General features: G+C 38.5%; 1 protein-coding gene across 6 annotated transcripts in view; it reads left to right on the top strand.

Moving 5' to 3' along the window:
* The window catches only part of crb (crumbs), a 149,704-nt gene extending 137,088 nt beyond the window's left edge, over nt 1-12,616 (top strand). For all 6 annotated transcript variants that reach the window (XM_065239698.1, XM_065239690.1, XM_065239673.1 and 3 more), the window contains one exon: nt 11,097-12,616. In XM_065239698.1, the coding sequence (XP_065095770.1) occupies nt 11,097-11,327 (231 nt within the window). In that variant the 3' untranslated portion in view covers nt 11,328-12,616. The remainder of the gene's footprint in view (nt 1-11,096) is intronic.
* Nucleotides 12,617-15,974: the final 3,358 nt, after the last annotated feature.

Genomic DNA, 15,974 nt, shown 5'->3' with positions numbered 1-15,974 from the left:
AAAAGTTTTCTTACTGAGGATAGTTTCAAGGAAATTCCGAGGAAAATTCAAATAAAATTGAATTCGGAGGATATTTCTAACGATATTTTTTAGAGAATTCAGAAAAGTGTTATAAGTGAACTTCTAGAATGATTCCATGAGAATTTCGGGAGGATACAAAGCGAATGTCTGAGGAGAATTCCAAGTGAATTTTCATGAGAAGTATCCGTTGAATATGGAATGGACTATTCTGACGTCTTCAGAACTACATTTCTTAAAATTTTCCTGAAGTTAATTAAACTGCCTTGAAGGTCCTTTGTTGCTTGAAAAACTATCCTGATGCCTACAATACTTTTCATCAAATTTGTAAACTTCCTTGAACCCTTTCGGATTTCCTAAAGTTTCCTCAGTTATCCTAACGATCATAGATCTTCTCTAAAGTTTTAACAATTCCCTGAAGTTCTCAAAACTTCTTTAAAAATTATGTAATTTATCTAGCTGCTCTGAGGTTCTTTGTTCTTTCCCAAAGTTCTCGAAACTTTGCAACGTATTTGCAGTTCTCATGAAGCTTGTTTTACTACCCTGAATTAAATTAAATTTTAAACTATAACCATTTTCTTGACATCTCTAAAGTTTAAAAATGTTCTTAACATCTTACTTACTTAGATACTTCAATCTGGTAACTTCTTAAAATTTCCCGCTAATTTTCTGGAACTAATTCAACTGAAATCACTATTTTTAGAGCTTCTTTGAAATGAGCCCGCATTTTACTAATGTTCATGAATGTTCCTGAAATTCGCAGATCATCCCTTAAGATCCATAGACTTCTATGAATTTCTCGAAATGTGTCTGAAAATCTCTCCACTTTTGTGCAGTTGCAGTTTTCATAGTTTTTTTTTTCTGAAATTTCTGGAACTTCTTCAAGCTCCCGCCATTTTCTTGGGATCAAAACGAAATAATTAATATAGTTCTATGATTTTCATTGAAGCTGTTAGAAGTGTTCATGAAACTGCCCTTAAATTATCGACACTAATTCATAACTTCATTCATTCATAACATAACAATAGTAGTCTAGAGTTTCCTGATGTTATTAAAACTGCTCACTAGATCTCTGAATTTTCTTAAAATGTTCTAGACTGACCCTTTCTCAGTATTTTCTATAAGAACCCGAAATGTTACTGAAATTAATTGAATTGCCTTGAAGTTTTCGCAATTTTCCTTAAGTTTAATAAACTTTACAAACTCTCACGAAACTATGTCCTAAATCACTAATTATCCCTAAAAATATCAGGACATCCCTGAAGTTGTCTATCCCAAGTAATATTTCAAGTTTTATTGTGGTTTTAAAGTATTTTTCAAGTCTAAATCATGGTCTAGAGAACCCTAATAAAATCAAAATTGTTACTTGGGTATGCCTACCTGAAGGTCTCTAAATTTGTTTAATGTTGCGGGAAATTTTCTGATATATATATATTCATAATTCGCTGACGCTGCTGAAGTTTTCGGATCAATCATAAAATATCCGGAATATCCCACAATTCCACGGAACCAGTGTTGGCAAAATCATCAATCAAATCACATTTATCCGCTTTCGTGATACACGGTGATATTGACAATTCTGCTTTGGTCACTCATTTAAGCTACCATTCATCGTCAGGGCAAACCATGTCAATTGTCAATGACAATGCTGTCAGTGCCGAACATGTGTACATTTTTGTATTAACTAAATTTGTAATGAAATGGAATAACTTGAGCAACACAATTACATGGAGCCGTTAAAGTGAACTGTTTGGATAACAATAATGTGACACAGAATGCACGAAATTACACTTGTCATTAACGAAAAAAACTGAATGAGATTTTGACGAAGGTTTTTTTGAGTGACTACTTGAAAAAACAATTTTTTCAATATCACGCGGAAGTCTGTCAATGACAATGATAAATCTCACCACTGCTCAATATCACGCGTGATATTGGATCAAAATATCATGCTTGATATTGATCTTACAAGCTTCTTTGATATTGCGAGACTTTTCACAACACGTAAAAATGAAGCTGAGAGTGCACATCGTTTCCTTAGAAAGAGAAAGTATAGTTTACTAGCTCTCTTTACTCTTCACCGATGATACTTAGACACGAAGCTACTGCTGCCAACAGTGATGGTAGTTTCTGGTCGCGTTCGAATGTAAAGCAAAAATCATGAAACTCAAACTCACCACGGTTTGGTTAGAATTATAGCTGGTGAGTTTGGTTAGCTTGATATTCGTAGCTACGAATATCACAGTTTGTAACATCATCCGCAGTTGCTTGCTTGTTGATTTTTGTCTGCGAAAATGATGTTGGGCATTGGTGAGATTTGATTTTTTGATATTTTCCCAACACTGCACGAAGCCCTTGAAGTCGCTGCAAATTTCCTTAAGTTAATGGGATTGCTCTGAAGTTATCTGATCATCCTCGAAGTACTCGGAACTTCGCTGAGTAACATGAAACTATCTAAAAATATCAAAATTTCTTAGAAGTTCTCAGGAATTTCTTGAACAAATCGGTGCTTGCTAAAAATTCTCGCGTTTTTTTATTATTAAAATAAAACTTCGGTGATATTCTCCAATCAACTTTCAACTCTAAATTTTAACAATTTTTTGAAGTTTTTGAAATTTCCATGATATAACACCCTTAAAATATTATCACATTTCCCGGATGTTCGTATACTGGCAATTGCGTTCCAGATATTCTTTCGGAGCTTTCCGGAGGTTTCCGGAAATTCCCTGAGTTCTCTAAATTTCTTTAAGGTTTCTGCAACTTCCTTGAAATTATTGGAACTGCCCTTTGATTATCTGATCTGTCCTGATGTTCTCGGAGCTTCCATGAAACTCTCAAGACTATTGAAGATCTCGGTTCTGCTTTGAAATAAACGGAATTCTCGTAAATACCTTTAAACTTTCCTGAAATTCTCTGGACTTATGTGAAGTTTCTGAAGTATTTCGGAAGTTTTCATAAATTTTCTGATAGTCTTTGTACTTACCTCAAATTCTCGGAACATCTAAGGGGCTGTTCATAAACTACGTAGAAAGTTTAGGGGGGGGGGGGGGGTGACAATTAACCACGGCAGATACAAATTTTCAAATTTTTGTATGGACAATTGTCTACGCAGGGGGAGGGGGGGGGGTCAAGAATCCCAAAAATCTGTCTACGTAGTTCATGAACAGCTCCTAAAGAGATCTCGTTTTTTTTGGTCAGTGCGTCATGGAACTATCCTAATTTTCAACTAAACTCACGCTTATAGATCTTTAAACTACTAAAAAAATCTGGACTAAAGTTACGGGAACATCTCTGAAATACCCAAAAATGTCTAGATCGAGCTTTTCTGCGGTACTTAGAACTTCTTAAAAGCTTCCACAATTTCTTCAAGTTCTCCATATCTCTGAAGTTCTCTTGACGCCGGTGAAGTTCTTTGTTATTATAGGAACTTCTTAAATCTCCTGCACAGTCTATTCATTTTCCTAAATAAAATTCCCTGAATTTTCCAGCTATTCTACGGAAAATTTCCAGGTTATGCTATTTAGGATAAAACAATAACTCAAGTGCCACAAACGTTTTTATTTATTCACTGATATCACTAGAATTTCCTATGCCGCCAGAGGAGAATTTAGCGTCAGAAGTCTCAACTCAGATTCACGAATTTCTGAACTTAAATGTCATAAAGCTATTAAAAGTTAAAGTTTAAAATTTGTTTAACAAATTTAATGATATATACGGAAAATGGCTCTCATGGTCATGATGGCTATGGATCTAAAGATTGAGTGTCATCTGATCAATACAAATATATGATGTTGGATGCTAGTGAAAAATTCGCCAAAATGCTATCCTTCGGAATGCAAGCTGAACAATGCTTTATGCCCTAAGTAACATTGACAGATTATCTTCATCGACTTTCTCTAGCATTCTCATGGCCATTTCGAAGCTCTAAAATGAAGGCTCTTTCATATAACGTGTTCAACGCATCACTTAGCTACACTATCAGCACGAAACGAAAAGGAAAAAGAAGCACGCTTAGAACGAAACGTTGGCTGTGGATTTTCTCGTCGTTGCTTTGCTCATAACTTTCAATGAAAAAAACGTCGATAATCGAGATGAAACGAAACCTCCTTATGGCTTTCAATCCCTTTCATCGACACTCTAACACCGCTCTATCAATTTGTTTAATATGCGTTATGTCTCGTTTTCGTTACCCTTTTTTAGATACATATGTTGATGGACGATAAATTAAACATATAACGTGTAATCTTCAAGTGTTTTCTCGTGACAAATGCTTTAAATATATAGTTTCATTTTCCGTCATATACGTCATGAAACCTCTGTTGATGTGTTTCATGAAAGCCGAAACTATCAAAGCGCTCTTTCACTCGTCCACTTCACCGAACCTTGAATGAAAGACCAATGAAGCGACAAGAGAAAGAGAGACAAGCGATTGAATATTTTGTTTGTAGTCACCGACCGAGGCTCTAGAATACTGCGAAGCGAAAAAGAAAGCTAGCCGTCTCTTCGTCGCATCGAGTATGACGATTGAAGCTGATATTGTGACGCCCTGGTTAAGACACTCCCAGCTTTTTTCAGCACACAGGTCGATGAAAGAAGCTATTGTCTAGCTTCTAATACGACAACACGACAACAAACGGTTCTGTACCCAAAGATATTAACGAAAGAAAAAGTCGATGAAGAGAATCGATCAATGTTACTTAGGACCTAATGCATTGTTCAGGTTGAACGTATTTATGGGTTCAATATTATCGACAATTAGGTTAATACCCCGTACAGACTATGGCTTATATCATGTAATATATGCCATCTTGCCATTAGCACTCATACATAGGATTTCCAGTGAAAACTAGATGTATGAGTGCTCATTGCAAGACAGCAGGGATGCCATTCTCCCCTAAGAGAAGAGGTGACAATACGGGGGCGAAATGAACCACTTTTCTGTCAAACGTGAACCAGCTCCTGATTGGCCGATTTCATGTGCGTAAGATAGAGATAGAGATAGATAAAGATAGAGATAGAAATAGAAATAAAAGAGGAAGAAGCCAATTGTCACCTCTTCCTCTTAGATTCTCCCCAGTGTAAGCAGGGTGATGAGATGAAAAGGCAACTCGCACTATGCCAAAAGCAAACTCACCCGAAAGATCTTTATTTTGTTTTCACTTTCTACCGCTTCTCCCACTTCGCAAACAAATACAGTTTCTGACGTTCGCACCTCCAACAGTCCAACACACCGGAGCGGATGAGTGATCACTAGGGTCCCCCACCCCGGTGAAGACTTTGGTTGTTAGTTTGTTGCATACAAAGATTTTTTTAAAGGTTACTTTTTATATTAACGTTGATACTGAGGTATGGAGGTCCAGCCTGGGTTGCAGCGCTGGAAATGAAGCAGAATCATAGGAAACCGAGTAGTACGTTCCGGTTCATGGTAATGCAAGTCGTAAGTGCGTACAAAACCATCTCGTCGGAAGCAGCGGCATCACCCTGGCGGAGAACAGCGAGTGCTAAAGGTGGAGAGAAACCGGAAGAGTACGGAAATCTGTGAGAGCGGAGTCGTTGGCTAAGTGGCAACAGGAGTGGAACACGGCCGAGAACGGTAGATGAACACGTAGACTAATACAGATTCTTTCGATCTGGGCGAACAGAAAACATGGAGACGTCAACTTTCACCTAACGCAGTTCCTGTCTGGCCACGGCTGCTTCAGGAAATACCTGCATCGGTTCGAACACGCAGCGTCACCCCGTTCGGAGTGTGGCAACGTGGATGAAACGCCGGAGCATGTGGTCTTCGGCTGTCAAAGGTTCGAGGCAGTGCGAAGGGAGACGTCTTTAACGTGGAGAATGTCGTCGATGAAATGTGTCGAAAGGAAGGCACTTGGAATGCCGTCAGCAGCTGCAGGGACAATGGAGAGAGGAGCAGCGATCTAGCAACACCAGAACACCCGATGAATATTGACGAGATGCCGCTTCAAGTTAAATACCGTGTCTACTTTGAATGATTTTCCATTTGCCCTGCAAAGCACAAAATTCACAACCACCGGTACTGTCGTCAAACCGCACTTTTTTCTTCGTGAAGAACAGTTTGCACTTTGTCCCCTCACGTCAAGCTCTGCCGGAATCTTTGGAGAAACAATATCGCATTTGCGCTGCCATCTTTCTCACGGAAGTGAGTGTATAATCAGACAAACAGTGAACTGCCAACTCTCTCACTCTCCCGTGATGTGTCTAACAATCTCTCCAGTGGTGCCACGAAAAATCTCCGAGGAGATAAGCAGAGATTCACCGCAGAGAATGATATCTCTCGCACCCGGGTGATTGTCCCCCGAGAATTTTCAACCCTGCAAGACAGCCTATATTACATGACATAAGCCATAGTCTGTACGGGGTATAACATTAGGGACATTAAAGCTACTTTAAATTAATAGTAAAATCAAGAAATTGTTTTATTGATGTGAGCAAAATTCTTTTCATTCTAGATTCTAGACCAAAAAAATATTTTAAAAATTACATCTACTGATAAAATTGAACATTGTTACAATGGTAAACAAATTAAAAATCATCATTAGAACGAATGATAATTAATTTAATATGTACTGCATTTTAAATACTTTACTCAGCATTTAGTATTATTCATACTAAAATATCTACTAATCTGTTACATTTTTCGATGTGATCCAAAAGTATCACAAAGTATGCCTAACATGGAAAGGTTCGAAATAGAGGAGTACAATTTTATTTTTAAAACTGGTTATATTTCAAATCAAAGGAAATCTAGTTCTAGGAACCGATAATTTGTATTACTAAGTCAATTTTATCGCAAATTTTACAAAGTCTTTGCAGAATGTGCAAAACCTAATAGTTTTGACAATTTGTCACGGTTTAGGACCTTAGAAATTTATAATGTGTCAGAAATCTAAAAATAAATGAAGACCAAGACCTTGAGCACCAATGCACAGTGGTCCAGTAGACTGATGCAAAATTTGACTTTTTCGCTCCACAGTGCTTAAATGGTTTCAAATCGGGTCCTGATTAGCCTCCCAAAGTTACAACTCATTTGGTTAGAAACAGACTTCGCACAAGGCATTTGAAGTTTACATGTAAATTACTATGGGAAACCTCAACTTTTTGTACATTGCCTTTTAGTCTTTTTTCCATATTGAGCTATGAAACAGTTCGATAGCCATTCTTATAAACAATTTTCTCAGCTACAACTTTGCAGGACATTGTTTCTATGTAAAACGAGACAGTAAAAAGTTATTAATTATTTAAGAGGTTGGTAAACTTATTACATGATCAAGCAGCTGCTCTGTAGGCAACACTGTATTTTGCAGTGTGATATAGTAGCCATGATTTTTGTGTCCTATTCAACGCCCCAGAAACACCAATGTTGCCTGCTGAGCAGTTGATTGAGCATGACCATAAGACATCAGCGCATTGAACCATTGATAACTTTCGATCCTTGTATTTAATCAAAATGTGTTCTTCAGCAAAGTTGTAGCTGGGAAAATTTCCTACAAGTAAAGTTGAAATTTTTTGAAGCAGACTTATATGGTGAATTATTAGGTAGACATGAACAAAAATCTTGGTTTTACCATAGTAATTCCCATACAAACTTCAAATGGTTTGTGCCATCTCAGTTTCTCACCAAATGGGTTCAAATTTTGAGAGGTTAGTCAGGATCCGATTTGGAATCATTTAAGTATTGTGGAGCAAAAATTTCAAAATTTGCATCACTCTAGTGGTCCAGAATGCAGATTTAGGTGGAATGATATGTTTTGAGCCTGAAATTGAAACTTTAGACTAAAAGTCTCTTCTACAAAGTTGTTCCTTATAGTTAGGCCCTCATTTTTATGACAATGAATTCTAGGGTGGTTCCTATTATCATTAAAATCAAAAATATAACTTTTTTGTTTGAATAAATTAAGGTATACATTCTTCAACAAAGTTATAGCTGAGCTAATTTCAAGCAACTTTGTAGAAAACAACTTTTTTGTATCTCTTAAATTGGCCGATTTAGAGCTATTTTCTTGAATTGAGTTAGGGTGGCTCTTGAAAAAACAGTTTTTTTTGCTCTAGTTTTCTTATTTCAAATTTCTCAGCAAAGATGTCTTGAGATAACTTTTAGATCTTAAGAAGGCGCAAGTTTTTGCTGGGCAAAGCTTGTCAATATCTTTCGCCGATCAAGAGTTATTGACATTTTTATACTAAAAATATGCACTTTTCAAATGGTTGGGGCAAACAAAAAAAAAGTTTTTTTACGGCATTTGAAAGGGCGTATGTTATTCTCAACAATATGACAAAATTGGAGGTATTTTATTTTTTAAACTCGTATAAAATCAATTTGAATTTAGTCATATTTTTTACTATATTTGGGTATATCTTTTTTATTAGAAGAGATACAGGCAACAAATTCAGGTAGGGGAATTTACGTATTCTCGTCAATCTAAGCAGCGTCCGAACTTCTATTAGCGATTTCTCAGCGTCACACACATACATGACAGGTTTGTTTGTTGACATTTATATGCTGCTTGCTGTTCTACCAATTCCAATCGACAGAATTGATCAAAACGGGTTGAACATGTTTTTACAACGCTCCAAACTTCTCATGTGAGAGTGACTATTGTCGGCAGTATCTTTTTCTTCGGCACCCTTTCCATTTGAACTGCGTGTTAACCAGCTGTTCTATTATCGGCAACTCGAAATCAGCCGTATTTTGTAGTATGTATATTTCATTTAAAGAAAAATATGGTATAACAGGAATTCACAGTCGTAAAAATGTAATCTGATTGAAGCTGAAAAGGTAAGGAATCGGCTTAATACATTCAGCGAAGAGTTTTGATGGGAAAATACAGTGAAATAAACGTTTCAATTTCGGTTGCCGAAAACAGTCAATGGGTGCCGAAGCCATAATTTACCCTATAAAACATTCGTCTAAAAGAGTTTTAAAATTCTCTAGAAGATAACTTTCATGAGAAATTTCAAATAAAAAAGTTGCGCCTTCTTAAGATCTAAAAGTTATCTCAAGACACCTTTGCTGAGAAATTTGAAATAAGAAAACTAGAACAAAAAAACTGTTTTTTCAAGAGCCACCCTTACTCAATTCAAGAAAATAGCTCTAAATTGGCCAATTTAAGAGATACAAAAAAGTTATCTTAAACAAAGTTGCTTGAAATTTGCTCAGCTATAACTTTACCGAAGAATATATACCTTAATTTATTCAAACAAAAAAGTTAGATTTTTTATTTTAATGATAATAGGAACCACCCTAGAATTCATTGTCATAAAAATGAGGGCCTAACTATAAGGAATAACTTTGTAGAAGAGACTTTTAGTCTAAAGTTTCAGTTTCAGGCTCAAAACATATCATTCCACCTAAATCTGCATTCTGGACCACTGTGCAATGGAGCATATTTGTGTTTGTTTTGAATCATCAAAACTTCTTATAGCGGTGCCGGTGGTGTAGTGGTAAGCGTGATTACCTCTCACCCCAGCAGGCCTGGGTTCAATCCCAGTCGGCGCCGCCGGGATGTTCTGAGGCATAATTAATTAATTAATTAATTTAGCTTTATTTAGGAGGCTTTCAGCCTTAGGCTGGTTCGCCTCCACTGGCATAACATCTCTGATCACGCCAGTAAAGCCGTTGGTCCCCGGTTCATGAGTTGATGGATCGATAGGTAGGGTCCAGGTGTGGGAGCTGCCTCCCCGACGGAAACAAATCAAAGGAAAAAAAAACAAAACTTTTTATGCATCAAAATATTAGAAACTTTTCCGTGTCCGGAATATTAGTCTGAGAACTCATGTTTTATGAGTTCTGAAAATCCAAAAAAAAACTCTCCTCCAGGTTTTTCAGTTTTTTTTTAAGGAACCGCTTTGAGGTTCTTAACACTCCGAACACGATGCCTCCGATGCCTAAAATGTGTGCCAATTTCAATTTAAATCTATTGATACTGAATAAATCATTAAAGTATGAAGTTTCAAATGGCCCCTATAAATTTGAAATTCGTCAATTAATGGCTGAGCTATGATTTTTCAAACATTGCAAATTTACCGTTAAATATTTTATCGGAGGGATCGTGTTCGGGGTGTGAAAGCTTCCAATAAATTCACCATATTTTCAGGATGTTAACCTCCCTTATGTTCCCGCGTTTTTTTTATGAAGCATCACTGAAATTCTCAGCACAAAGGAAACACAACCACTTTTACATTTTAGTAAGTCTAAGACATTAAAAATAGCGGCGCCGGTAGTGTAGTGGTAAGCGTGACTGCTTCTCACTTCAAAGGGCCTGGGTTCAATCCCTGTCGGCGCCGTCGGGATTTTCTGAGGCATAAAATCTCTGATCACGCCTTTCTTTGGAAAGTAAAGCCGTTGGTCCCCGGTCCATGAGTTGATGGGACGATAGGTAGGGTCCAGGTGTGAAAGCTGCCTCCCTGGCGCCGATAGCAAAAAAAAAGGTATAAAAATATGTTATGTCTTAGTTTTGTATTCCATGTACAAGTTCAAGATATTGTAATTTGTTAAGAGCTAGGATTAAGGGGTAAAAAGTATATGATTTATTATTTAATTTTTTTCCAGAATTAAGGAAAAACAAAGATTTATCATTTAACTTTTTTTCATTTCTTCTAACACATTTCTAGTTACAATACCTTGAACTTGTACATGGAATACGAAACTTCAAGACCTTGAATATTTTGAGATCTTAGACTTACTAAAATTAAGTAAGTGTTATACTTCAACTTCAGACTAAACCCTGACATTCGAGCTAATACTGTACTGTAATCTACTGCTATCATGAAAATGCCAATGGGTCTTTCAGGAATCCAAACGGGATTTCATTTAAATACCAACATAGATCCTTGCGGAAATTCGGGTTTTTTAGAGGTCTAAAAAATATTAATATCAACACTAGAAATAATGATAACCTACCGTGACTAATCCGTCATTAATCCACACCAAATGCATGCTTCAACTAACTCATAGACCATTAAAACCATCTAAAGTTAGATACCTATACTATACGCTCGCTGCTTACAACCATCGTACTTATCAACTACCGCCTCTATCCTTCCCCTCTCACTAACAGGCTGCACTAGAAGCCGAGGGAACATCCGGAGCGGACATTGCGCTCATCGTGGTACCGGTGGTGATCGGCATCCTGGCGATAGCGGGCGCCCTGATCGGTGCGTTCCTGGTGACGGCACGTAACAAACGGGCCACCCGAGGAACGTACAGCCCCAGCGCCCAGGAGTACTGCAATCCAAGACTGGAAATGGACAACGTGCTAAAACCGCCGCCCGAGGAACGACTTATCTAGTGGGGTGCCACCACTATTCGTTTAAATGTTTCCTTGTTGTACCTTTAGCTAGTTTGTAGACTTTGTTTTTTGAAGAGATGGAATGGAAACAAACAAGAAGACGAAGATCAAAATCCCCCTCCAATGGGTGTGTTGTACACAGGTATCGTTTGTAGATATGTGGAAATATTATGATCTTGTTGAAACCACGTGCCCGTCCACGTTTGTTGGTTACATTTTTGTGAATAGAAACAAAACTTTTACTCATTGTAGGATAATGCAAATTAATTTAAAATACCTATCACTGACGGATAGGTTATACTTACGCCTAACCCTACTTTGCTAACGAATCAGTTTGTAAAGCGAGGAGTCTAGTTAGATCACCTAACTAGATGCGGACTGCTGTACTTAAGAAAAAAAAAAAGAGAATGCGATTCAAGCAGAAGCGACCGAACGAATCGCGCGAGAAAAGTTCATTTTAATTATTACTTAGAAGAAATATTGTGATATAAATCCTACCCCTTAGAAGCAGTACATTAAGGAGAAAGTATTTTAACATAACTAATAACAATTCCTAACTACAACACGCAGGAGAACGAATCTTTTAATCAATATTGCATTCCTTAAAGGACTTTTACAAGCTCCGTCCATATAGCCTGTGACTCTAGTAAGAAAGCATGAACAGATAGAAATCAAAGTGTTGGAAAACGTCTAAATTCAAGTGCCGTATATTCTTTTCGAATAAACAATCTTCTAATCTAATTGTGCGAGTACATTCCAATGCAAACTATTCAAGTTTGGATCGTTTTAATTTATTTTTCGAGAGTTTTAATTAATCACAAATCAAGCTAATATCGGAAAGCCTCATTCAATCAAAAAAGAGATATAGACAAAGGAAATCTGACATGTTTTAGGAAACCCTTTCGCTGCATACCGACTGACATTCTAGAAGAAGAAGAAAACATGGGTAACGAAAACAAATGATGCCTACATTTTAAACTAACTTGTAACAGTAGCAACTAAGCGAACGATAGTTTTGATAAGCACGACAAAGATCAACAATAAATAGGAAACAAAATCAGAATGAGAGAAATCTGAGACGACTACTTAGGAACCGTTGCAGGTTAACAGCGCGTTGTTCGAAAGAATGCGAATAATTTCTGGAATTTCTTCATCTTCTTTTTTTACGATAGCGAAAATGAAAAGAAAAACTATTTTGTAAAGTAGACCGTAGAGAGTATATTTTTAGATCTAATACCTACGTCGTTGCTAGGATAATGTGTAAAATAAAACAGATATTTAAAAGAACCGGTCGGATGGCTAGTCTTCTTTTTTTTTTTAATATCACAATCATTGTATGACATTTTAACTGCAAGGTATGTGGGTACAACTGGAATGTCGCTGATCTATTCCCATCACCATTCATTCTTTCATTCATGATTTATTTGTTTATTAATTAATTTATTCATTCATTCAATATTTATTTATTTATTTATTTATTTTCTATGTAGCTCAGTTATTTAAAAGGCGCAACCGCGTTAGCTTAAAGGAGGCGATAATAATTTATTCTGGTGCTGTTTATTTATTTGTCAGCATCAACAGACTCGATATGGTCCCAATGATTGTTTAACTTAAAATTAAAATTAAAGTCATAAATTAAAACAACAAAACATTAAAACATGATCATTGACTGTTTCCATTTCTGGAGAAGAATGAAGAGAAACGTCTCCGAAGTGTTAGTCGTGGCAGGTGAAAATCGAATACTGATGAAACTCGGTTAAATACTCGCTGCAGTCCACCTATTGCACCGTTGATTGCATAGTTTGTCCTACGTAGTGGCATTCTCAGCATAACATTGTTACGAAGCATTCGGGGTTGGACGTTAATGTTTACTTGCTCCAAGATTGCCATGCAATCAATTCTGCCATGTAACGTGTCCGCGACAAGCAGGGCTTTTGAAGTATCTCTTCTGGTGTGAAGAGGCTCCAAGTCGATCAGCTGGCAGCGACTTTCATAGCTGGACAAATGAAACGGGTCTCTCCAAGGTAACATTCTCAACGCGTATCGCAGAAAGCGGCGTTGAACGGACTCGACTCTCTCAGTACCATTGTTGTAGTTCGGACTCCAAACCACAGAACAATATTCTAGAATGGAACGTACCAGGGAACAATACAGTGACTTGAGGCAATGGATGTCGGAGAAATTCTTAGCTGTTCTGAAGATAAAGCCCAATGTCCTTGACGACTTGTCGACGACGTACGAGATGTGTTGCTTATATGTAAGTTGAGAGTCCAAGATGACACCTAGATCTTTTACATGGCTCACACGTTCAATAATGGTGTCCCGGAGAGCATAGTGAAAAATAACTGGTTCTTTCTTTCGGGTAAAAGGATTTACTGTCATTCGGTTCAAATGGCACCAGCTGGCAAACGCTTCAAACTGACGTTGGAGGAATTGACAATCATCGATCGAGCAGATCCGTAAGTAGATTTTGAGATCGTCTGCATACGATAGTCGTGGATCTTCGATAACTAAATTCATGTCATTGAAGTAGAGTAAGAAAATCAACGGTCCCATATGACTTCCTTGAGGTATTCCTGACGTAGTTGCGAAAATGTCGGATGGGCTACCACCAACTGACGATCGGCGAGATATAAGCAAAACCATCTAAAGAGATTTCCACTAATCCCAAGTCTATCCAATTGGGTGATCGCGATGGCGTGATTTATCTTATCGAAGGCAGCAGTGTAGATGACGTCTGTTTGTGACCTTTCAACCATACTTTGCGTGATGTACGATGTCAGACACAGTAGATTCGTGGTAGTAGATCGACCAGAGGTGAAGCCATGTTGATCTTCACTTAGATACTGCTTGCAATGGGAGAGCAGAGGCTCTATGATGATTAACTCGAATAACTTCGAAATTGCGCACAACGATGTAATTCCACGATAATTACTACCCTTTTTATACACAGGGAACATATGCGCAAATTTCCAGTTCGATGGAAAAATGCCACACGATATGGACAATCGGAACAGATGTTTTAGCGGTGACAGTAAGTTAGCGATATGCTTCTTCAGAAAGACTGAAGGGACACCATCCGGTCCAGGGTTGATAGAAGGCTTTAGTTTTAGTGCGGCAGTCGTTATCACTTCAGCGTTGACAGCAATTCCACCCAGAGCTTGACCGGAAAGTGGAACGTTGCTTGCTGCTAGAGTCACGTATTCGTTGGTTAAGCTCTCGTCTTGCAAACTTGTTGGAGAACAGGCGGCAGACTTCCTGTGGAGTGGAAGCGACTTCGCCGTTCAATATCATGGATGATGGTAGACCGGACTCTCTGCGCTGCTCCTTCACGTACTTCCAGAAAGACTTCGGGTGCGACTTGAATTTAGTAGCATTGATGGCTGACTCGCTTGAACTGATAATTAAGCTTAACGTAGTGACGTTTCAGTGACATCGTTCGATATTTACACCTAGAATGAGTTTAAAGGGGTACATTGTACGATTTTGAAGTTTTACAGGCTCAATATAGTATTGAATAATGTCCTGAAAGACCTGTGTTCGGTCTCGCGGAACAAAGAAAAAACACTAACACGTGGAATTTTCACCCAGTAGGTGCCAAGGCGATCGATTCAAATAAAAAAAACCGCCTTTTTCATCCAATCTTCCTTCTTAGGGCTTCAAATCGACCAGCATCCAATGGTTTGGTGAAGATGTATGCTAGTTGATCCAAAGTCGGAATGACTTCCAGCTGCAATGTGGTCTCGCACAAAGTGTTGTTTAATGTCAATGTACTTGGCCCGTTTGCCCTCGAGGTTTTTCGCCATTCCGATGCATCCTCGATTGTCCTCGAAAACAGGAACAAGTTCGACGGTCTTCAAGCCAAATTAGTCTAATGGCCCTGTAAGCCAGATAGCTTCAGCCACTGCAGCACTCAATGCTACGTATTCCGCCTCGCTCGATGATGTGGCCACAGTAGTCTGCTTCTTAATGGACCACGAAACGGTGTTACCTATACCTGGAACAAATAACCGCTTACTGATTTCTGGTCGGTAAATTCTGGGTAATGCGCAATACAAATCCCATTGAGATCACTAGGAAAGATCAGGTAACCAACCCCGGTAGGAATTTTGGTTATAGGCTGACAGGGAAGGGAGGGTTTGCTTCGGCAAGCCTAAGCGTCTCTTCTCCAGGAGGAGCGGCTCACAACAGCGTCTGTTCTCCATGTTAGGGGCGGCTGATCTACGTCCGAGTGCCAGTGAAGGACTCTAAGCACAACTGTGCACCCTGGTCCTCCGGAAAGTTAGGGGGTTGGTGTCAGGACCTGCGAGTCTGCCGTAAAAAAAAGCATTGCAACGGAAAATCAGCAACAGAGGAATACGAACCGAGACCAATGGCAACGACCCCAGCGACGAAATAGGACTTGCGATTGGAAACTCGGCACGTGGAACTGTCGATCTCTCAATTTCATCGGGAGCACCCGAATACTCGCCAATCTACTGAAGGACCGCGGATTCGGCATCGTAGCGCTGCAGGAGGTGTGTTGGACAGGATCTATGGTGCGAACGTTTTGTGGTAATCATACCATCTACCAGAGTACGGGCAACACACGCGAGCTGGGCACAGCTTTCATCGTGATGGGCGAAATGCAGAAGCGCGTGATCGGTT

This window comes from Ochlerotatus camptorhynchus, unplaced genomic scaffold, assembly GCF_037179485.1.
Source record: "Ochlerotatus camptorhynchus isolate MF236.1 unplaced genomic scaffold, CSIRO-AGI_Acam_v1.1 ptg000006l, whole genome shotgun sequence".
Classification (NCBI taxonomy): Eukaryota; Metazoa; Arthropoda; class Insecta; order Diptera; family Culicidae; genus Ochlerotatus; species Ochlerotatus camptorhynchus.
The sequence above is the reverse complement of the archived record's forward strand: the minus strand, read 5'-3'. Positions and strand labels throughout refer to the sequence as shown.